Source organism: Scophthalmus maximus, chromosome 3, assembly GCF_022379125.1.
Source record: "Scophthalmus maximus strain ysfricsl-2021 chromosome 3, ASM2237912v1, whole genome shotgun sequence".
In the NCBI taxonomy this organism is placed as follows: Eukaryota; Metazoa; Chordata; class Actinopteri; order Pleuronectiformes; family Scophthalmidae; genus Scophthalmus; species Scophthalmus maximus.
In genome coordinates, this window is record NC_061517.1 from 5,539,671 (window position 1) to 5,563,335 (window position 23,665).

Consider the following 23,665-nt stretch of genomic DNA (forward strand, 5'->3'; position numbering starts at 1 on the left):
AATAAGCTTCATTTCTAGCACCTTTCAAAACCAGACTCACAAGGTGTTTCAAAAAAGAAGTGCAAATATAGCAAATCGAAGAAAACCAGAACATTGTACACAGCGATGCAATAGATCAAAACAGATTAAATTAAAACATTTAAAACATTAAAAGCACAACTAAAAAAATGTCAGTTTATAAAGTCGCTTTTTAAATTGAGGCTCTGATTCTGTTGATCTGATGTTGAGGGGGAGTTTGTTCCACAGCAAATGAGCTAAAAAACATAAAAGCCTGAACCCCCCCCCCCCCCCTTATTTATGTATAAGTATATTTAAAATATTTATAACAGATTAACTTCCACACAGTGTGGTGTTACTGCTTTTACTGAAGGCCTGCGCTCTTGTCCTTTTTCCCCTGCAGTGACTCGTTTGGCCCGCAGGGGGCGACCTCGCCGCTCGCTTTGTTGACACACGTCACGAAAACGCGACGCAGGAACAAGGGGCATCGTTGTGACTGGAGAAGAGAAATATCCCCAAAATATGATCCGCGGACGAGAGCCGGAGCTGCTCTGACTGTCTCCCCCCTCCACCTCCCCCGGAGAGAAACAAAGATACCTGCCGCCTGCCGACGTCCTTCAGCGGGTAAGAAGCAGCAGTGGAGACACGGACGGTCACATTGACGAGAGCAAGGATGAATAACATGTAACATGTGAGAGAGAAGAGTCACAACAGTGAGTCTGGTTCACACTGGCTTCAGCTTCTGCAGCTGAGTGTTGAACACGGGCAGCAGCAGCGACGGCATCACACACACACACACACACACACACACACACACTGATGTGTGACAGTTGACTCATCATTCATGGCCTGGTGAAAATCTGATTCATTTCACTAGTGTACGATGTGTATCACTTTGGTACTATGTTGTAGATCGAATATTCCAAAAAGCAAACAAATATCAGTATCCCAATGTGAATATCCCAGCTGTGTAAGTGTGTGTGTGTGTGTGTGTGTGTGTGTGTCTGTGTGAGAGAGAGAGAGAGCAGACACTTGATTGTTTATACATTAATCAATCAAAAATCTAAGATTTTCTGACATTTTACAGCCCAATCAATCAATCAATCAATAGTTGATCAAATGATCTGCAGCTGAATCTGTGATGACAATAGATGTTGTCAGATAAACTGATTCAAAATAATCTCGCCTGGACCATGTTTGTAACAAGGTGAGTCTGTGCGTTTCCAACCTGTTTCCAACATGACAGTTCAATGTGCATGAAGGCTTTAAGACAGAGACTTGACCATATTAAGAAAAGATTTTATACAGATTATAAAATTCATGTCAGACTAAACAGGAGAATATAAAAAGCAGCAGCTCAGTGAGCAAAGTGCGAAGACCAAATTTTATATAAATAAGATGCAGCCACAGAGAAAAGTTAGTTTTCAAACCTGGAGTAAAGTTTTCTGGGCGATTGTACCAAATACGTACAGTAGTTCATTAAAAACCTGAATGCAGGTTCTTTAATGTTCAGTTTGGACTCTGGGGACGAGAAGCCGAGCCGCCCCCAGGTGATCTGAGAGGTGTGTGGGTGGTTTGTAATGTAGCAGCGGATCCGAAGTGTATGATGAATCAATGTGTTATAAAACAATAGTTCTACTCTTAGAGTGTCAGTGAGGATTCCACCGGCAGCAGTCTGAATCAGCCGCAGCCGCCCGAGAGACGCCTGTGAAGACACGGACAAAAGCATGAATGAGATATCCTACGTCTTGCTGAGACACGAGTCCTTGAGATAATAGTTGGCTGATTTTTGTAATTACCGTGATGAGGATGTCAGAAGTCGAGGACTGATTTTCGGGCTGGGTTGTGACGTCACACCGTCTTGTTGTCTGTACCTGCAGGAGGAGCCGCAGCAGCTGGGATGAGGATCCGGCTGCAGGGTCCTGGCCACGCCGCCAGCCTCCTCGCCGAGCTCAACCGCTGCCGCCAGTCACGGCGCTACTGCGACGTGTTCCTGCAGGTCGGGAATCACACGTTCGCCGCGCACCGAGCGGTGCTGGCCTGCGCCGGGACGTACTTCCGCAACCTGTTCACCCGGGCGCCGTCCTCGTCCACCGCCGCCTTCTCGCTGGAGTTTATCTCGCCAGCCAACTTTGAGAAGGTGCTTACGTTCGTCTACACGGGGGAGATCCTGACCGACCTCATAGATGTCGGGGTGCTGTACGAGCTGGCTGAGAGGCTGGGCGTCGGTGAACTGGTCAGGGCCTGTCACGCCATCTTCCCGGACCTGCAAGCTTCTGTGTCGGCAAACTGTAAACCCAGCAGTCCTGGAGACGTCACGCTGGACTCTAGCATGGCGGCCGCTGCCGCTTCCGTGGTGGCCGTTGTTAATGCAACTTCTGTATCCGCGTTGTCCGTGTGTTCATCGGCCGCCTCCTGCTCGTCTCTGTCTTCGTCTGCTGCCCCGACTCCCGCTGCCGCTCCTTCGCCTCTCTTCCAAGCCAGGGCAGCCCGGGCCGGCCGCGACGCTCACTCCGCGGCTCTGACTCTGGACCTGAAGGCAGAAGACATCCAGTCTCACGTCGGCTACGGGCAGATGGCATCAGATCATCAACTACCAGGAGGACATGTTTTAACGGGCAGCAGCCAGTCAAGTCGCAGTGACAGCTCGCTGCCTCCTGGTGCTGTGCTCCAGCTGAAGATTGAGCCGGGGCTGGAGGAGGAGGAGGAGGAGGAGGCAGCAGGCAGCTATGGGGAAGGCAACATGGTCTCTGAGAGCACAGGTGTCTCTCTGCCCCAGAGCAGCGGCCCTGCTCCTCCCGTCTCCCGCTCCTTCCCCGACTCTTCGGCTCAGCTCGGGGCCGAGGCCTGCGCCCCGACGTCGTCCTCAGGGGAGCCCCTGGACGGCCTGCGGGTCGGGTCGGTGGAGGGCGGCGTGGTCGACCTGCAGAGGCACGGCAGGCTGATGTTCAGAGAGGTGGAGGAAGGAGACGAGGAGGAGGAGGAGGAGGAGGAGAGCGAGGCTCTGCGAGGGGCCGGAGCCGAGGAGGAGCAGTGGAGGCAGCTGGCAGGCGAGATCATCGAGCTGAGCGACAACGAGCACTTCATGGAGGAGGGAGATGAAGAGGACGACGACGACGATGAAGACGACCTCGTGTGCGTGGAGAACGGAGACGGGGGCAACTCGAGCTGCCAGGTAGTGTTTGTAAGTTGTAGTGGAATATTTTGGCCCTCAGATCTTCATGCAGACAAGAGAACTGTAAACGTGCTATGTAAAGTCAAATTCATTTTACATGTAATGCCAAGCAGAAGTCATTTAGGGCCACTTCCCTTATACACCTTATTCCTCATTCATGTATAAAAGATTGTAGATGAAACTTAACATGATTTGTGAAACCTAACCCTAACGAGCCTTAACCCAAATTTCCCCACCCCCCCTCAAACCAGTAAACCTAGGGGAAACACTGGATTTTGTTCTGTTTTCATTGTGCTGATGAGTCTAAGGATCAAATCATCATGTCGAGAAAGCTGAGTTCAAGTGAATGTAGGATTTTAGGGTTTTGAGTTTTGGATCCTGATATTTTAGTGGATGTTTATCAGCTATAGTCCTCACAATAGAAATGACGTTGTTCACTCCTGCAGCTGAAAGGCGACGTGCTGTCGTGTAAAGCCTGCGCGGCGCCTCTCCCGGCCGACCCGGCCGCCATCAGGAGGCACGCCGAGACCCACCTGACGGAGACGGGCCTCTGCAGGCTGTGCGGCGCCTCGTTCCCGGACCGCGCCGTCGGCGTTGCGCACTCGCTCGCCCACGTCGGGTTGCAGCTCTTCACCTGCGACATGTGCCACCTGCAGTTCTGCAGCCAGAACAAACTGCTGCGTCACCACCACCAGGCGTCCTCCGGCTACACCATACCGCGGGCGGCGCTCACCAACAGCGGCCAGGGCCTGAGCCCCGAGCTGCAGTGTGCTGCCTGCACCAAACCCCTCAGCAAGGACTTCCAGGTCAGTTGAAACTCAATGAATTCATAGACATAATTTCAGGTCAGTTAAATACATTGATTACTACAAATAGCATAATATGTTACATAAATATATATATATTCCCCTATTTTTAGATTAAATTCTTATTTTCTTGTCATTTGTTTCAGTGTGTATTAAAATCAACTAGTATATATGAAAAATCTTGAATGAAATTTTTAAACTTATATCTCATCAGAAATTATTTTTGTGTCAACAACAGCACAAAAGAACAACAACAATATTTGCCAGCTAACATATTATCTTCGTCACAAACAATTTGCATATGATGATCAGTGATCTATGTATATATCTAAAGATAAAAGGTGCCCAAATTCTTACCTATGAAGGGCCAAAAATTAATCTGGATGGAAGGCCATGGGCCCAAAATATATATTAAAAAAAAAATATATATATTTATATATATATATACATACAGTTATATATATTTATATTTTAGAAAATTAACACTCAATGTCAAAATGTTAAAACAATAAAAACACTACTCTTTAATATGCCTTTCAGTTATTTTATTAATTTGCAGAGATGATCCATATACTTCTTTTTTGGGAGCATAAACATATATAAAAGGAAAGACATGCAACTCAAGGTGCTTCAGAAAATTAAGTTGAAACAGCTCTATTGTCCACCTTTGTATTTAAGAGTGGAAATTTGACTTCAGCTTGGAGAGAAAAAACTCAGATTACTATATTCCAGAGAGATGATTTCAAATGATACTACCTGACAATAACACGGAGAGAGAATAAGAAATATGAATTTCTCTGTGGCTTCCTGTTGGTCTGTCGCCTCCCTCAGACGGTCAAAGACCACCTGCTGACCCACGTGTGTCCTCAGAGCCTGAGCTGCGGCGTGTGTCACCTCCCCCAGCTCTCCCTGTGCTCCCTGCTGTGGCACGCCCTCGCCCACCTCTCTCTGCCCGTCTTCACCTGCCCACACTGCGCCCGCTGCTTCGTAGAGCGCCCCCTCCTGGATAGACACATGGCCGCGCATGCTGAGGAGGCGGCGGCCAAGGAGAGGGAGCGCTCGGCGCTGAGGACTTTCAGGGGAGGAGGAGGAGGAGGTGTGGCAGGGGTGGAGGAGTTGCATTGCTTCCTCTGCTCGCAGACGTTCCGCTCCGCATCTGCCTTTCAGTACCACCTCAGCCTGCACACCAAGGAGTCCCAGGGGAGCGGTGGAGGCGTTGGGGGCCAAGGCTGGTTTGGCAAACGTAAAGCTGACCAGTCGCTGGACTGTCCTCCGTCTTCCTGCTCCTCGTCTTGCCCACGTGACGTCAGTGGCCTCGTCAAAAGGAGCAACCTGGGCTTGGGTTTCGGCATGCCCGACAAGTTTTTCCAGGGGCCTGTTCACAGCTTGTCCTCCGGGGCCCTCCCCAACGGGAGCTCGGGGCCGGACGGGGCGGTGGCGGCGGCGGCCCGCGTGAAATGGTACCGGTGTAGCTACTGCGGCAAAGAATTCGCCCACTCGGGGGAGTTCACCTACCACCTCCGCATCCACACCGGGGAGAAGCCCTACCAGTGCAAAGTGTGTCTGCGCTTCTTCAGGGGCCGCTCCACCATGATCTGCCACCTGAAGACGCACGCCGGCGCCCTCATGTACCGCTGCACCGTCTGCGGCCTTTACTTCTCCACGCTGAAGCTGGTGTCGTCGCACATCGAGCTCCACAAGGACCACCTGCCGCCGGACTTCAACATTGAGCAGACGTTCATGTACAACGATCACTCGAAGGAAGCGCTACCCGCGGTGGACACCTGATCGGCTCCGGGTCGGCCAGGTGTCCTAGTCCCTTTTACCTCCCCCTCACACTTAACCCTCTGGGTGGTTTTCGTGGACCATATGATAGACTAGGGCTGACTTTCGTAATCGTTTAGATGATAAAATGTGTGAAAAATGTCCAAAACTCAAGGGGGGTATCTTTTAAATGACTAATTTTATCCGACCAACAGTCAAAAACCCCAGAAGTATTCAGTGTATGATGATAAACATCAGAGAAAAAGCAGCACATTCTCTCCACTGAGAAGCTGGAACAAGAGAATATTTGGAATTTCCGCTTAATAAATTAGTTAAATGCTAATATTTATCGTTGAAATTCTCATTTAAATTAATTTCCTTGTGATCTAAATTAATCATGTTAAGCTCTATTACTTTTAGAAATGTGTTGGACGTGTGATGTATCAGATGCCGGTTACCGAGACGACCCCGTTTAGTGTCTCTGAAGTGAAAATCAAAAGAAGCCACTAGGTGGCAGTGTTTCCTGTTTCTGTGTCGGTGACAGAAAGAGACGATACCCGCTCATATGATATATCCAAACAGAGTCTGTATCAGGATAGGTTTGTTTTTTTAATGTCAGTGTTCGATATTTAATTACACTGTTATTCAAGCAGCACCTCGTTGTAGCACAGAAATTATTTTCCTATATTTGCAGTCACTATTTTCACACTGAGATTTTTCTTTGTGCTTTTTAAACCCTTAAAACTTTCACACGTCAGAATTGTTTCATAAAAAAATGCCATTTCGTCACATGCTGTCGAGAGCGTGTGTGCGGTGTTTTGTGCAGTAGAAACGAGAGATATTTAAGTGCCCATCATGTGATGTTTGTGTCTTACCTCGTATTTATGATGACAGTGCTACTATTTTTTATTTTAATGTTGTTTTTGTATATAATAAAATAAACGCCTATGGGGAGACTGTTCTCCTCTAAATAATTTTTTTTTAAATCAGTTTTGTCCTGCACCACAGAAAAACCACATCCATCATCAGAACTTCAGTGATGAACTTGCAGAAATCAGCGTTGTTTTTTGTGAACCTCCTGTTTCCAGGGGCCGTGACCTCTGCCCGCCCCCCCTTTTCAAAAGATTGCCCTCTTCCTGCCATTGTTGCCGTCTGTGCACTGACAGAACCCTCTTTCCTTTCTCTGCCCGTCTTATCGTTTGAAAAAATGTCCATTGTGACACATTCCAGACGGACACGGACGTGGAAGTGAACAAAATAAAAGTTCAACGGTGAACCTGCGAGATTGGAGACGAGCTGAGTCGTCCGTCCGTCCGTCCGTCCCCCCCCCCCACGCGCGGTCATCGCTCCTCTCTGCCGCCACGTCAACAAAGTGCAACGCGTCACTCGGGTTTTCCAGCTCAGACGGAACCAAACAGTGTTTTATTGCATTTAGAACAGAACATGGAAGATGATGGCAGCTTTCAGAATCAACAGATCAATTTGAAGAATAATTTATCTATAAAGGAGAGAAGCAAAAAAAAGACACCGGTTGCATTTTCACATGTTGAAAGATGTTGATATGCGTATGAGGATGATGGTTTGTGTCTGGTAGTGGACAGGCAGCCGATTTGCCCCCCCCCCCCGTGCCATGACATTTTCGAGGCTGACATGTTTTCCTGTGGGAGATGAACGGCTTTGAGGAAGAAGAAAAATGTAAGACTTCACACATGTGCTGCCTTCCTCCTGATCAGATACACGCTGAGGAAGTGGATTGTGAGTCCAAACGGTTGGAGTGAGATGATGATGATGATGAATCCTGGCACAATCGTTGCCTCTGGTTTTTTAGAAGTGCCACAGTTGGATTCAGTTCTTTCAAATCTTCACCTAGAAAACGTCTCGCTCCTGAGGCCGACTCTGTTCTTGTCCCCGTGTCTTTCTTATGATCCAACGTCAGACTGGCTTGTGCTGGTGCTACTTAACTTGCGCTGCCTCCCCGCGTCTCCCCCGCCTCCTCCGTTGGGGGCGGCGCCGCAGGGCTGGTTCCCCACTCCCACCTGGTCCACGGTCACCTCTTTGGGTATGTAGTTCAGCACCGTGTTGACCAGGTTGTTGCGAAAGCTCTTGCTCAGGAAGTTGTAGAGGATGGGGTTGGCGACGCAGTGGAACAGAGACAGGCACTGCACCACGCTGAACGAGAAGTAGAGGACTTCTATTGTGTTGCAGCCGAAGATGTAGGGGTCGAGGTCGTCTATGATCATAAGGAACAGGACCAGGTAGTAGGGCAGCCAGCACACGACAAACACCAGCGAGTACACGTGCACCAGCCACACGTCCCGCCGCCCCTGCACGTCCGGGGCCGTTCGAACGGCCCGGGCGATCAGCACGTTACAGGTGATGATGACAGCAGCGGGGCCAATGAACTGGAAGACCAGGGACAGCAAGGTCACGCAGACGAACCACTCGATGTAGTTGTGCTCGGGCACCATGAAGCAGCCGGGCTCGTCCCACTCCAGAAGATCCACGTGGATGTTCTCCAACAGAGCCAGGAAAAAGGAGAGCACCCACAGGCCGCCGCAGAGCACCCAGCGCCGCCGGCCCACCACGGGGAACAGCGCCGGAGACGAGGGCCTGGTCAGGGACAGGTAGCGCTCCAGGGTCATGAAGGCCAGGAAGAAGGAGCTGCTGTAGAAGTTGACCATGTAGACGAGGTTCGTGACCTTGCAGAGGAAGCGGCCCCACAGCCAAACCTTGTCCATGGTCACCTCCATCAGGAAGACGGGCAGGATCACCATCACCATCAGGTCCGACAGGCTCACGTTGATGACGCAGAAGAGGACCCCGTTGGCGGAGTGGCGCCGACGCCAGTTCACCCAGACGACCACGGCATTCTCCAGCAGGCCCACGATGAAGATGAACAGGTAGAGCAGGAAGAGGGCGATGCGCCGGTAGTCGGTGTCCAGCTCGATGGTGCAGTCGTAGATAAACCACGGCGTGCCGTTCAAGAAGTCCGAGTGGTTGTGCTCGTGAGTGCTCATGGTCTGAAACGAAAAGCAGAGGGAAAGTGTTTCATTTCTGCACAGAGTTGAGTTTAGATTTACTTTGGGGGTTTAATCTGATTAGGTTTTCAGACGTTGCATAACTGAGACCCAGGAGGAGGAGGAGGGTGGCAGACACGCTGGGTTGAAATGTGGAGAGGTGGATACTGAAACCACAACAGGTTATTAAAAGCTATTTCACAACTCCACAACATGCAGTGAGAAAGTAGAAAAGCTCCACGTTCAGGCGCCGTGATTGAAAGCTTGTATTTGTGTCCATTAAAAGACGTAGAGCATATTTATTTCATTAAACATGCAGCTGTCTGCATTTTATTCAGCTGCATTCTTTTTCCTTGGCAAAAACCTGGTGTCTACATTACCAACAATGCAATTTAACCACCTGATGAACACTTCAGGGCCACAAAAAGGCTGCAAACAACCCTTTTCCTGCTGCAATAGTCCTCCTCCTAAGATCTGTCAACAGACTTACTTCCCGTTTTCCTTTCCATATTAAAGACAGACACAGATTCTAAAAAAACACTGAGGGATACAGAAGTGTACAGAAAGTCGTACCTCGTGGTGGTGGTGAGGAGGCGCAGGTCACGCCTGAGGCCTCGCCGTCTTCTGGAGGGGGTTTTGTGCGTTCGAAGCCTGTGGACGCGAGAGACGACTCCTCGAAGCTCCAGTGTTGAGGACTATCTGAGCAATCAAGCAGCCTGGAGTTTCTAACCCTCCCATTTGTCATTAACACACACACACACACACACACACACACACACACACACACAGGACATCCTCAGTGAGCAGCGGGGGAGTGGTGAAGATGTCCCGGGACGTTAACACACAGCTGGAAGGATAATATATTAATGGCAGTTCGGAAAGAATGTGTTCAAACGTAAATTGATTTCCCTAAAATGTATATTCAGTCTGATGGAAGACCCTCGTATAAAGAATTAAAAACAAGCCGTTTCCACTCTCAACACTGTGATCTGATCTGATCTTTAAAAAAGATTGAAAAAATGCACTTTGCCTTCAGAGATACTTTTATTTAACTATAAATGTTTACCTCTGCCAAGGAAGTAATATTTTCATTGTTTGTTTGTTTGATTATTATATCCGTGTCATTTTGTGGAGGGGTGGGGCGTGACCGGAGGGAAGGACCCCATTAAATCCTGGATACACATCTGGATACACGGGAGGATCCAGGAATTTTGGTTTGTCCATTTTCTGTGCTACTGTACAAACACGACAGTGAGGACCTGCTCCCGATGTGGATACAAAGGGCTCATTTTTTTTTAAAGTTTAACGAAAAACACCTAGTACCCTTCTTGAAGCACAGCTCGTGTTTTCCATCATCATCGATCGAGACGGAAGAAATGAACGGAAATAGAGATACTTACTAAAAATGTACAGCCCTCCTCTCCTCTGGAGCAGCAGTAAACCTGTCGCTCTAAAAAGGCCAAAGGTCGTGTTCTTGGACGTAGCTTTGTCTTTTACATAGATAATAGATTCTACACTTGGGCTATTCTTTACGAGACAATATTTCTTTCCGAGAATTAAAAAATATATATATATATATATCTATATACTTTATATCAACAGTCCATTTTCCCATGCACACGAGAAACATTTAGCTCCTAATCTCCTGGACATCAAGTGACCTTTGACCTCACAACTCATTCAAATAAAACGAGGATTTCCACTCGTTGGCCCCAGAGATGGGTGGATTTTGTGAGTCTCTGATCTGATCTTGAGTGTTCGCTTTCGTTAAACTCCGTCTTGGTGATTTTCTACGATGGAACGCCTCGCATGATCCTGTATGTTCAGCATGAGGCTGGTGAGGCTGGTACAGAGACTGTAAAAAAAATAAGTAACAGAATTAAAAAAACAGGCACTGCACAGCAGAGGACAATGACAGGAAGGACCCCCTGCTCCCTTCGCCGTGGTGCACGGTGAGTGATGGGCACGGAGGAGGTGGGAAGCTCACCGAGGAAAGGGGGGCTCTTTAACCTGGACACACACATCCTCATCTTCACATTATTCCAGGTGTGGTTCCACTGATCTGGTTCACTTAGCGGAGACACGAGTCCAGGATTTAACTTTGTGGATGGAGGAGGACCGAGGTTTGACCACAGGAGCTAAGCGTTATCTCTTCGGATGAAATGATGCCAGGGAGCAACCTTCTGTTGAGCAACCTCTCAGACACAACGGCTGAGGTCACGACTGAGGGGTCGTCGCCGCCGCGCAGAGCCAACACAGGAACGTTTGTGTTGGCCACGATTCACACTGATTAATGGGAGCTGCTCTGCGGGTCGCGGTGTTCCTCCTGCCGCTCCACTCCGGACCGTCAGCAGTTTGCGGCTCGACTTCTCCCTCCTCCTCGCCTCGCCGCTCATCCTGTCCCGAGTCCTATTGTTTTTGGTCCCATCACTTTCTGGCATAACAAGTGGGGAACCAGTCAGCAACTTCTGCCTCTTCTGATGAAACAGGAAGGAACAAGTCAGCAGAAACACAGCTTCTGGAAAGCGAGGGACGAAAAGCAGTCCCTGACCTTCGCCGCGTTGTTATCTCAAAACCAGAAAACAACTGTAAAAAGTCAAAAACGCCTACGGCTTCCCTGCTATTCAGGGTTCAACAGTTGAATTCATTAAATGTGAACGTCTGCACCAAATTTCAGAGGTGTCACTTATAAATGTCAATCTCATAGTGGCGCTGGAGAAAATAATCGGGGGGGGGCGGTTGTTAGGATACATAATCTGAAAACCATGATTTTTTGTGTGTGTGCAAATTCATCAAGTGAGGTAGGTGTGGAGAGGTTTTACCAGATAAGTGAAAACATATCTAACATGACAGGAAAAAGTCACTTAAGATTATCATGAAGGTAAAATGTGTATGCGCTTGTAGACGGGATTCGTGAATTGTAGGTGAAATCAAATTAAAACGTTAACCTGGATGCCGACATAATCTACCGTTCTGTGACGGAGAGCAGCACCTGAAGGAGTGGGCGGGGCTCGCGGTGGTTAACAGTGATTTTTGCTGTCGTGTAGATTGAATCCAACCATGCGATCTTGCAAGAACAATATTTTCCTAAATTTATTCTTTCGTAGGTGTGAATTACTGCCTTCCTTTTACAATCACATTCGCCGCAGTAGATACGAGATGCCACATGGAAATTGACGGTAATATGTTTGTGAATGAGTGACGGTGACGAAAATTTCGCCCAACAGTTGTTGAGATATTCCAGTTAGGCCTGCCACCAACGATTATTTTCATAACCGATTAATCTGTCGATTACGTTCTCGATTAATCCACGAAAGTTTGGTGAAAAAAGTTGATTGTGTTTCCCAAAACCAAAAGCTGTTTTTGTTTTGATCCACACACCAAAGACATTTAGTTTACTGTCATAGAAGAGCAAAGAAACCAGAAAATATTGACATTTAAGAAACTGAAATATAAAAACTACATGAAGCGATTAATCAATAATCAAAATAGAGAAAAATCTTCTCGTGACCATGAATGGTTTTTAAACAATTTCACTGCAATTCATCTTTAAGTTTGGGGAATATTTTAGCCTGAACTTAGGTGGTGAACCAACAGACTGACGACTTCGTCCTACAGTCGAGCCACTTCTCTCACGCAAACATGATTTTGTTCAAATGAGGAGTCAAACACTTTTCAGAAATTCTTCATAAAATATATTTTGGTCCAAAAGCTGATTTGCAAAAAAAATACAACATGTGCAATCGTGGAGTGGATGAGGCATCATACAGAGTTCTTACTGTATCGACGTCGCCTCGCAAGTGTTCAGGAACACTATCATGTCACCGCGTTAAGGCCAAACTGCACACGCTACTCAAACAGTAGTGTTATTGTCAAAGTATTGAACACATTACCCTGGTTATCACTAAATCATTACCTTACACAGACAACAGTTTCCTGCTTCTATTGCTATGTCCTTTTCTTCTAAATCGTATCATATGACAATGATTCACATTAGCGCACATTTTCCATTTAAAAAAAAACCCCAAAACCCTACGGCCTGTTCAAAAAGGAGGAGGATAAAGTGATGGATGGGCTCATATTCAGGAAGTGTTTTGAAGTCGCATGACACATCGACGACACACTTTATGTATTTCAAAAAAAAAAAGGCAGGACTCATCCTGGTCACGTCGTCTGTGGGAGGAGGAAATGCTCCGAGCTCCGCCGCCGCTCGGCCTCCGTGGCAGCCGACAGCAGCAGGGCTGGTAAAAAGTCTTTGCGGGGTAAATAAGAAGATATGTTTTCTGATCAAACGCCTCACACTTACTGTTACTGCACACTCTTCCAAATTTAGTTGAGACTTCTGGTAGAAAACATTATTTGATCCATTCAAATTGTGTGTTTTTTTTCACCAGATTCAATTTTTAATTTTATGACAAGTGCAAATCCTGCTTTGATAAAGCTTTGTTCCCATACGTTTGGCACTTGGAACATTCAAATGGCCTGCTTCTGAAGATAAATGATATCATACTAGACAGGTATATATATATATATATCTATACTACTCGTAATACCTATCTCCATTGAAGATTCAGTTAGACATTTTGGGACTTATTCACTTTCTTGCTGAGTTAGAGGAGAAGATTGACAAGAGCAGGGTTACACTAGATAAGAACCAGTTTGTGTGACATGTGTTTGTAGCAGTTCCCAACAACGAGCGAGAAGGTCAGCCGTCAAAGACATGTGAAGTTGTTTAATTATGGGAATGACTGAGCTCTTCTGGAAGACATTCAGAGTGCTGCACTCAGTTGTTCACACGTCAGAGTCAAGTCTGAAGAGTACAAATTTGACAATTAAAAAAACAAAAACAATCAGGGCATGTGAAGTTAAAATGTAGCGAGATTACCAAACCTCTGCAGCCCACTGCTCCTCATTTCTGCTCACGGCTCGAGGCTACATCAGCCACTACTCGCGCGACACACCCAGATCTCTGACTGAACTGGCAGTGGTCGAGTTGCACTCTGGGTAATGTAGGCAGCGAGGAGTGACCAGGAAGAAGTGTCAACATCTCTGGGTCTGCTGCATCGAAGGGGCGAGTTCTCATCTCGGCCAGCAGAGGGTTAGCTTAGCATAAAGAACTGGAAACAGGTGGACACAGCTAGTCACCTTTAAACTTCACTAATCAACATGCTGTATGTGATTTATTTATAACTAAACATTTGGGGTTTTACAGTGAGTCATGTCAAAGACTCTTTTTTTTGCGGGATGCAGGAGGTGAGATTTAGACGAGCCAGGCTACAGTCAGGTTCGCCGTTTTCAGTCTGTCTGCTAAGTTAAGTTGTAACAGGTGTGGCTGCAGCTTCACAGTGGCATCAATCTTCTCTTCTAACTCTCTACAAGAGTGTGAATACGTGTTATTTCCAAATCCGTCTCATCGAAGTTTAATTCCTCTCTGGGGAACCAGAGTAAAGTGAAAGAGTAAGAAATACAACGATATTTGATCTATCACTGATGTATGAACACTGATCAATTGCAGTTTGTTTTCCCAAGTACCCCATTGCTCCAGAGTGAATCCATTAAGATTGCTCAACATTTATAAGAAAACGCATTTTAAATCTTAAAAATAAATATATGCATCAGAAGTAGTACATTATATTGCTGCGACGTAAATTTGTAGTCACGCCTCGGAGCGCTCGTTTTGAATAACAGTCCGTGTGTGCGTACAATTTTTTTTTAGTCAGTGACTTCTAGCTCTCGAGCTGGATCGATTTCGTGGCAGCGTTCGCGAGCGAGCGTTACGCAAAGATGTTTGAAATGAAGTCGCGGAATCGCTTGGCGTACTGCTCGGGGTGGACTGTGGAGATTTCAGCGCCAGCCTGCAACAGAGAGAGAGGAGATGGAAACAAAGAAAGAAAAAAAAAAGGAGGTCACCACCATCATCCATATACACGTCGTCGTACATTTCACGACGCAAGAGTAAGCATCAAACACTCGCCCTCCGTGCAGGTACAACCAAATCGCTTTGAAACAGCCGACAGCCTCCCGCCACCTCCGTCCCTCCTCTGCCGTGCGACTCACCCCGTGTTTGACAGTTTTTGCCGCATGAGCGGCTTTCTTCTTGGTGTCGTACTGAGTGAGGACATCAATCAGGCCCATGAAATAAACCTCCCTCTGAGGCGCTCCTAAGATGAAAGGCAGAGAACAATCAGGATTATTTATCTGCGCCTGCATTGACAAGAACAGTGGCAGGTCTCATGTAAAAAAGAAAAAATACATCTAGATAAAAGATTTTTTTTTTTTGAGATGTTCCTCAAAAGATCTAAAACTAATATTATTATTATTTTCTGGATGACCTAGATGATGATGATGATAGGGTAGCTGGAATTATGACATGCACTACAGGGAAACAGAGACACGTTGATGTATCATAAAGATCACCAGGGCACCAGAACAGTTATTTTCTTCTATCAGTAAATCTGTCAAATTTTTTTGGACAACTGTGAAAAATGTCTTTCAGTTTTTCCAGAGCTCAAGGTGACGTCTTCCAATGCCTCGTGTTTGTTTCATCAACGGTGCTGCATCAATTAATCGCCAACTATTTTGATTATCGATTAATCAATAATGAATAGTTTTTATGAAATAAAGTCAACATTCTATGCATTCAACTTCTTAAATGTGAATATTTTCTGGTTTCCTCGTTCATCTATGACAGTGAACTCAATATCTTTGGTGTGTGGACAAAACAAAACATCATCTTGGTGGTTTTTGACATTTTCCACCATTTTCCGACATTTATTTGCAGCCCTAGCTCCGGACATTTAGCAGTAAACGTCGTAGCGAACGCTGATTTCAGCAGCAGAGTTATCATCGTGTCCCGCCTACTGCATGCTCAAAATGTTCCTTGAATCTTTTCTACTGTTCCTGAAAGTGTGTGACCCGGATAATATCCTGCTGAGAGAGAACGGAGAAAGAGAACTCCAGAGAATGTCCGGACCAAATTTTCAAGACGTTTTCTTGAGTTCATGTCTGAAAACAGCTCTGAGAAAGGCATCATGTCTTCACGTTTAATGAGCTGGAAACTGCCAATTCTTGACATTTTTACTTGGAAAATAAAATATAATTGTTTATATGATTTTCAGAGTAGTCAAATTCATGGTCAGCTCTACGGTTTACCATATTCTAGTGCTGAAACAACCGATTGATCAATTAGTTGATCAAAAAATGAATCAACAAACGTGTTGAACAGATCGCTCACCCGAGCAGCTCCTGATCGCGTACACGTCCACGTAGGGGTCGAACTCTCCGGGCCCCAGGGGTTTGCAGCAGGACATGTAACCGGCGATTCCCTCCGGAGACGTGCCGTAGGACCCCACCGCTGGGCCCAGAGCTAGGCCGTTCTCCGCTTCTGCTTCCTCCTCGTTGGAAACCTCCTCGCCCTCATCCTCGTCCCGTTCGGCTCGGCCCACGTCGTGGATACCGAGCAGCAGGCTGTAGTCCATGATCTTCAGCTTCACCAGAAACTGGGGGGAAAAGGGGGGGGGGAGGGGTGTTTTCCTAAAGTCTTTTACAACAAGATCACTGATTTACTGCTAGAGGGACATGGAAGGTTAAAAAGTGCTATTACATTAAATAGGGCTGAAAGAGTTGATTAATCAAATGATAGAAAATGCTTATGTTTCTTTTAAGTAGATAAGAAACATTATCTGCTTCCTGTCACTTAAATGGGAGCATTCAACTTTTTTTCCGAACCACATCGCATATTAATCCTAAATGAAACTTACCATCTGTCAGGTCGCAGGTGGGATCATGCTTTGGCTGAAGTTAGGGCAGCTAACCATTATTTCTTTTATTGATTAATCTACACATTATCATCTACAAATTTTAGATTTATTGCAAATAGCAAACATAAGTGGCCTCCTAAGGTCTCCCGAGGCCATGGCGACATCTTAAAATGCCTCTCTATTCGACCAACTGTCTAAAATCCAAAGTTTTCAGTTTACTACAACAGAGCATCATCAAATATTATTAATCTTGGTTCCTTCATGGTGACGCAGCAGCGGTGCGTGCCTCATGTGCAGATGCTGCTACCGTGTGGTTGGGGTTTGCAACAACAGGAAAGAATCACCCACCTCCACATCTCTGTTCAGCTTCTCCATGAACTTCTCCTTCTGCTCATCGGTGACGTAAACTTTCTGCATGTTGTTCCTGAAGTCCATGTCTTTGAAGGTAGGAAGCTCTTTGCCCTTTAGGACAGAGACACATCTTTAGCGGGATCTTTATGGGATAAAGAGGAGGAGACAGCTACAGTAATAATGATATAAAATGGATCGTAGTCAAGAGGTTGGAATTCACCCGTTCTTTGTCACTTGCTTCACGAGCCACCAGAGAGCCCTGCGAGAACAACGTTTTGTAAATATTAGGCTCATTCATTTAAGGAAACAAGAGTATTGGACAATTTATCATCTGAGGAAAAAGGGGAAAAATGTGAATTGTGGCTGCAGCAAACTTATCAGAGCATCTGTTTTAATCAAAAACATATCACTGCTTCCTAATTTCTAAGATTACGAATGTCTTTCAAATGTCTTTTTTTTTTAACCAGTCAAAAACACAAAAGATCTTCAGTTTGCAATTATGTAAAAACAGAGAAACGAAGCAATTTGGAGCTTTTTGCTTCTTCGACCATCAAAATAGTGGATTATTTTTCTGTTCCTCAACTAATCCCTTCAGATCCACTGTGGATTAGCATTTCAAACTTTCTTTCTTGTACATCTCCCTCAAACTGCAGGTTCATATGTAAACTGATTATCTGCACGACTTCCACATTTCCTTCGTGAAGGAGTGCGTGATGCAGTTCCTCCTCCTCACCTTCAGGTCGTACTTCCTGTGCACCACCAGTCTGTGGCTGAACATGTTCCTCATGACGATCAGGTAGGTCTCCTCGCTGTCCACGCTCACCCGGTACATACCCAGGAACTGTGGCAGCAAGGTGCTGCCGTGACACTTCACGATGTGCTGCGGAGACGGAACAACGGAGACGTGGATTATTGTCAACTGGCAAAAATACAATTAAGAATACACAGCAAGATACATGATACATTCTCAGAGGCAGTCAGGCTTTCATCTGCTAAAAAATCCAAAGGTCACTTTGGATGTAAAGCAATTACTGGGTGTATCCAGGTTCGGCCGTGCCCAGCAGTTAAAATAGACTCTCGCTCCAGACTGACCTCATTCAGTGTCCTGAAACACACACTGGATGGGCAGGAAGCTAAAAAGCCTCCACTCTGGATGAGGTGATTTGCAAAAAAAAATTCCACCACTCAGCGTCCATCTTTGTTCAGCACGGCCCAAACTAGAGCTGCTGTTCTGTTCTGTTTGGTTAAGAGCAGTGAGAAATGCCCGTCGCACTTTCCCAGGACCAAACGTGACCTTTTGCAAACTCCTTGGTTTAGTCCGGCCTGCAGATATTTACCATCATAAAAGAGGGAAAAGCAACAAATAGGAAGAATTTGGCATTTTTTTGCTTAAAATAACTTGATTTACTGTTGGTCAAACGACTAACAGAGGCAGCTATGTTCTTAACAGATGAAAACAACATAGCTAGGGCTGCATCTGAAGAGTATTTCATCATCTATAAACCTGCCAATGTTTTCTTTTCAATTATGTCATTAATAATTTAGTCTAAAAAATGTATTAAAAGATTAAACAATTATCAAAGTAGTTTAAGATTAAGCGATTAAGCATTGCAGCAGTAAATATAGCCTATAGTTGGGTGACATGACAATATGTGACTGTACCACAGATGATATTTGAAGCTAGGGGTTTTTGGCAGATTGTCTTGGTTGGGGTAGTTGTCCCCTCAGACTTTCTGCAGTGAGCAATGTTGGAGAATAATCAGCTGGTTAACATTGCAATATTAAATGTGCGATATCGCGACTGCGATGTCAATTCCTTTCTGTTTATTTTATCTGTAAATTGTTATTCGTGACCTTGTCACTAAAATCATCACATCAAAACAAAAAGCATTTTAACTTTCATCAGTATATTTGAGGAAAAAAAAAGCATAAATGATTCATGTATAATGTTTTTGATTTGGCCTTAAGAGGCTGAAATCCAACTATCCATCCACCCATCATCTATACCACTTTTGCTTTGAGGGTTGTGAAGGGCTGGAGCCAATCCCAGCCAACACTGGACGAGAGGCGGTTCACAGCCTGGAGAGGTCGCCTGTCCATCACAAGGGCCATTCACACTCACATTTACACCTAAGGCCATTTATTTTCACCTAACCTGCAAGTTTTGTGGGACTTTGAGAGGGAGAGCGGGGTAGAACATGCAAACTCCAAACAGAAAGGTCCTGGTAAGCCGGCGGCTTCCATGCAAATATGATGTGAAATAATAATAGACATTTTTTAGTTTGAAGTCTGAAAAATCTGTTCCCAAGATCAAGTCCCTACAATGACCAAACAACAAATCCTGAGCAAAATAATGCATAAAAGCCTAAAAGCACAAGAATGATAAAGCCTCCTACAGAGGTCACGTCTTTGTACATCTCAATTTCCAGTTCTATTGCAGAGGTTCATACAAAGCGGCTGAAACACGTTATTCCACTGAAACTTAATAATGATGAGAAATCTGATACGATACACTTGCAACCTGCAGACTGCCTTGATCTACGAAGGAAACTGTGCAATGCCAACGCAGGCATCCTGATAACACTGTGTTCATTCAGGGCCGACTAAATAAATAAACAATAACACCAACACTCTGAAACAGAGATTCCATTTTCCTCATCTCCCTCTCAGTTTTTCACGTAGGCTGCGTAAACCACAAGCCGCACATTCCAGTCAGAGCTCACAGCACCCAAACGTTTAACTCAGTGGCATGTTCGGCCTGAAGTGAGACCTACTTTTGAATAACCCTTTGACTGAGTGACACACAGGCGTGACTACAGACTCCAGTCCGGGCGGCAAACATGAAGTGGAACCACAGAAACAGGAACAAACAAAACAAAGGTTAAAGTGTGTCACCGTACTCTCACTGTGTTTCTTATACAAATGTACGCCAATATTTACATGGACGTATATATGAACATTTGAATATCTGTTACAAACCAACAAGCATGTAAGACTTTGTTTGTTCTGCCGACTTGCGCTCTCTAACGTCTAATCGGCAGAGCTTGACGGTAAGAAATGCTTCTCGCTTCTCGTTTCTTTTCTCCCTCTTCGCCCACAGGGAGGTTCGGCGTTAAGGAGAAACTTAAAGCCACATTTAAGTGTCTTGCTTCAAGACACGTCAGCAGGACAGATGTGTGTCGTCTTCAGGTTGAACACGCAGCCATCTTACTACTCACTGCACCACTCTGCTGCTCCCGCAAGGCATTAAATCTAAAAATAGTCACATTTGGGTCGGTGTTGTTCACCTGTGGCAGAATGTCTTAGGTTTTTTTCTCCCATCAAGTGCACATTTCATGAACTAGAAAAGTGCCCAAAGTTCCAAACAAAGATTACAGAGGAAACAAGTAGGACACATGGTGCTATAGATGTGAAACTTTATGCAGTTTTTAAAAAAGCAGACATGAGGCGAGTGTGAGGTTGTTGTCACGTCGGGAGATAAAAACATAATAATAAAAAAAACTTGAATAGATGGCTGAAGGAATGATTGAATTAAAAAGGGGCAGAGAAGAAAGAATTCAGATTCTGGATGTGCACATGGAGGTTCATCCATATCCCCGAGTTCAAACGGCAGACACAAATGGGACTTAATCCCAAATTCACGTCGCCTATTTATTTCTACAGCTCATCGCGCAGCTTTTGGTTCCTGATCTCGGTCCAGGTTAAAACCTAACGAGTCAAATTTAACATTCGATTAATACAAACAAAGAGGCTTAATTTAGCATATTGTGGAGATGGGTCTTTTTTTGACATTTTCACAGATTTCCCACAGGGTAATTAATGGATCTTGGTTTTTATTTTCAAATCAGGCATCTTCAGGGGAACTGGTGGGCCTTGGCGGAGGTATGCGCTCCACTGGGGGGCCATTCTAGTTGGCCTTTGTCTTTTCCGGGCATTTCTTGACAATAAGAAAAATGTACAACAACATCACCAGACTTTAACCATCCAGACCTCACCTGGTGATACTCGGACAGGATGCTGTGCATGTCTGCAACATCCTCGCTGGAAATTTGTTTGACCACCAGCGTTCGGTCGTAGGAGTTGAGGAGCAGACCCTCTCCCTGGTCCTCAACGCTCCTCAGAGGGGGGCTGCGAGTCAACGACACCTGGGAAATTGAAGAGCAAGACCACGCAGATTAGACCTATTATAATCAGATTTATTCTAAAAACTGTTAGAGTTAAAACACTAATAAAAAGAATGTCCATATTAAGGAAAACTAGCTCCTCTAGATACATCCCTTTACATTTGATACTGAACAGATCATCGGTGCATCACATACCTGATAGTCCAGATCCTCGATACCGAATCGTTCCCTCAAATTTCTGAAGACCTGAGGACAATATTCTTTGAACTTGAAGTGTCCTGGAAGGTTTTCTCTGCACAGGGAGAGGAGGGGGCGGGAAAATGAGAGGGAGTTGGCTGCTGGGACATTTTCTGTGCCAACACACAGACAAACAGATCTTTCACACTCTTTGAAAAAAAAAAACCTCTTCAAAAATTCTAAACATCCATCCAGCTCAATGGTCCAACACAGACTTCTGGACCGTCAGAAGCCTCTGAGACATTTTAAAGGTCATTCTCAGTAATATTCCAACCTTCTAGATTTGTTCTCATCTCTGTGTCTTACTTGTTGAAGAGGTGGTTGTTGACTTTGATCTTGGTGTTGGCCTTGAAGTCATCCGGTAGAAGCATGACGGGAACAGGCACCTGGTTGAGATCATTGATCTGCAAAAAGACGGTAATTACTAAAAAAGAAAAAAAATGAACCGACAACATGACAGAGCTGCTATTAATAATCACCATCTTGATCGATGGTTAGTCAATAAGGTAATTTTACCCTAAGTAAAAATGCTGTATGATGATGGTGATGATGACTAATTTCTTTCCACGAACCCAAGGTGACATCATCACAATCAGATCAACCAAAACTCAAACTTTTCAATTTTCAGTTCACTATCACATGAGACAAAACAAAGCAGCAAATCGTCACATTTGAGAAGCTGGAAACAGCAAATGATTGACATTCTTGCGTGACTGTAACAATCGTTAATCGAAATGGTTGCAGATTAATTTTCTCTTTCTATCGGCTAAATGATTTAATCAACTAAGAGCAACGATCGCCAAATTTGACAAAACAACTTTACAAACAAACGAGCACAATGAAAAAAAAAACCTTGAACGATAATTTCTTTCATGATGGAGGCTGACGGTCCCGAGCATAGTTGATATTGTACAGTTCCTCAGTGGGGCAAATTTGTAACAGATTTGAAATTGATGAAACAATATTGATTAATCTGCTGATTGTTGTTGTGATAAATAGTTAATAAATAGTTTCCCCATTTGGTCTGTGCAATACTTAATATTGTTGAAGCTTTGTTTACGGTATTTATATTTTATATTTTGTACATATCTTAAGATTTTTTTAAATTCTGCTTTCCACTATAGAGCTGCAACAGTTAATCGATTAATCGATTAGTAATCGCGTACTAAATTAATCACCAACTATTTTGATATTCGGTTAATCGGTTCAAGTAGTTATTATGAAAAAATAAGTCAAAATTCTCTGATTTCAGCTTCTTGAATGTGAATACTTCCTGGTTTGTTTGCTCCTCTATGACAGAGAACTGAATATCTTTGGTGTGAGGACAAAACAAAACATCTTCTTGAGGTTTTGGAAACACGATGGACATTTTTCACCATTTTGTAACATTTTATGGACCAAACAACTAATCGAATAATCGAGAAAAATAATCGTTAGTTGCAGCCCTGATCGACTTTGCTGTTGTAACACCCAGATTCCCCCGTTGTGGGACGAATAAAGGATTATCTCATCTTATCTTTAAAATGTTAAAAAAAAATTTAATTCCACATTTTATGTATCTAAAACCAAGGTCAAGTCTTCAGTTCAATTCAATTCAAGAGGCTGAATCCTGAGAATATTTTGTAGCTTCTGTTCCGAGAAATCACTGAAACGATTAATCGGCTCGTCAAAGTAGTTGCATAATGAAAATGTTGACCGATTAATCGGCTTACAGCGGTGAAATGACGTCATCAGAAACCGACTACATGGGGAACTACATCGGGCTGTTTGATGATGACCTCTCCGGGCCTGGAGCCCCTTTGGGGGGCAGTTGCCCACCACTTTGCCCCGGGGGGTGTTGAGCTCATCCAGCCCCCCGAGGGCTCACAGATGTCGGCGTAACACCCCTCAACCTCCCCGCCGAACCTGCTGCAAGTCTGTGCCAGCTGCTAACGCTACTGCTAACTTTAAGCTAGCTGACGACACAGCGACTCACCGAGTGGTTGACGCCCCACATGAAGACGCTCAGGACCGGGTCGCTCGCCCGGAACACCTTCACCTTCTGCTGCACGAAGTGTTTCTTCTTGGTTTTGGTCTTCGGCGCCAGCAGCACCATGGGACTGGAGACGGCCGCCGAGTTCCCGAGGGCAGCCATGACCGTGGACGGGCTCTCCTCGTCCCCTGCCGAGAGCGCTGGAGCAGGCGGCGATGCTTCTTCCTGGAAGCTGGAGTTACACTTGCTTTGCTCACCGCTCCTCGCCGCTCCTCCTCCTCCCCACCCGGGGTCTCTCACACTGACAACGGCGCCGACAATCCAAAGGTCGCCCGTCAAACTGCGACCGTGTTCACGCCGCTTTCAAACTAAAGTTTAAACTACGAAGCTTGAATCATTGACTGACGGTGTTCACAACACGTTTCGACTGACAGCGCGCCGCCCCGCCGAGCCCACCCGTGT

The 23,665-nt window shown here is 45.4% G+C and overlaps 3 protein-coding genes across 4 annotated transcripts; 1 reads left to right on the plus strand and 2 right to left on the minus strand.

Annotated features, from left to right (window-relative positions):
- The first annotated feature begins 326 nt into the window (after positions 1–326).
- On the plus strand, positions 327–6,701 carry LOC118316966 (zinc finger and BTB domain-containing protein 39). 2 transcript variants are annotated; one of them, XM_035645302.2, is made up of 4 exons: positions 327–621; positions 1,878–3,181; positions 3,619–3,978; positions 4,810–6,701. In XM_035645302.2, the coding sequence occupies exons 2-4, from the start codon at positions 1,898–1,900 to the stop codon at positions 5,764–5,766; spliced, it is 2,601 nt and encodes an 866-aa protein (XP_035501195.2). In that variant the 5' UTR covers positions 327–621; positions 1,878–1,897; the 3' UTR covers positions 5,767–6,701. The 2 variants fall into 2 exon arrangements, with proteins under 2 accessions (XP_035501195.2, XP_035501196.2); XM_035645303.2 differs by having other exon boundaries at positions 328–621; positions 1,878–3,172.
- Positions 6,702–7,133: 432 nt separating this feature from the next.
- On the minus strand, positions 7,134–9,490 carry gpr182 (G protein-coupled receptor 182). Its single transcript, XM_035645322.2, has 2 exons — positions 9,333–9,490; positions 7,134–8,762 (listed from the first exon to the last, which is right to left on the minus strand). Exon 2 carries the CDS (start codon positions 8,757–8,759, stop codon positions 7,662–7,664), a length of 1,098 nt encoding a protein of 365 aa, XP_035501215.2. The 5' UTR covers positions 8,760–8,762; positions 9,333–9,490; the 3' UTR covers positions 7,134–7,661.
- Positions 9,491–12,439: 2,949 nt separating this feature from the next.
- On the minus strand, positions 12,440–23,621 carry pip4k2ca (phosphatidylinositol-5-phosphate 4-kinase, type II, gamma a). Its single transcript, XM_035645321.2, has 10 exons — positions 23,207–23,621; positions 21,538–21,635; positions 21,190–21,286; positions 20,866–21,015; positions 17,604–17,750; positions 17,091–17,129; positions 16,868–16,981; positions 15,994–16,258; positions 14,817–14,920; positions 12,440–14,614 (listed from the first exon to the last, which is right to left on the minus strand). Exons 1-10 carry the CDS (start codon positions 23,363–23,365, stop codon positions 14,534–14,536), a joined length of 1,254 nt encoding a protein of 417 aa, XP_035501214.1. The 5' UTR covers positions 23,366–23,621; the 3' UTR covers positions 12,440–14,533.
- Between the last annotated feature and the right edge of the window lie 44 nt (positions 23,622–23,665).

Bases quoted from the DNA above. Each gene is read 5' to 3' on its own strand.
- LOC118316966 (XM_035645302.2), top strand. From the start codon at position 1,898: ATGAGGATCCGGCTGCAGGGTCCTGGCCACGCCGCCAGCCTCCTCGCC. The intron at 3,182-3,618 runs GTAAGTTGTAGT...TCACTCCTGCAG, and splicing joins CGAGCTGCCAGGTAGTGTTT to CTGAAAGGCGACGTGCTGTC. The intron at 3,979-4,809 runs GTCAGTTGAAAC...CGCCTCCCTCAG, and splicing joins CCCTCAGCAAGGACTTCCAG to ACGGTCAAAGACCACCTGCT.
- gpr182 (XM_035645322.2), bottom strand. From the start codon at position 8,759: ATGAGCACTCACGAGCACAACCACTCGGACTTCTTGAACGGCACGCCG.
- pip4k2ca (XM_035645321.2), bottom strand. From the start codon at position 23,365: ATGGCTGCCCTCGGGAACTCGGCGGCCGTCTCCAGTCCCATGGTGCTG. The intron at 17,130-17,603 runs GTGAGGAGGAGG...TTGTTCTCGCAG, and splicing joins ACAGGAAGTACGACCTGAAG to GGCTCTCTGGTGGCTCGTGA. The intron at 16,982-17,090 runs GTGAATTCCAAC...TCTGTCCTAAAG, and splicing joins AAGCAAGTGACAAAGAACGG to GGCAAAGAGCTTCCTACCTT.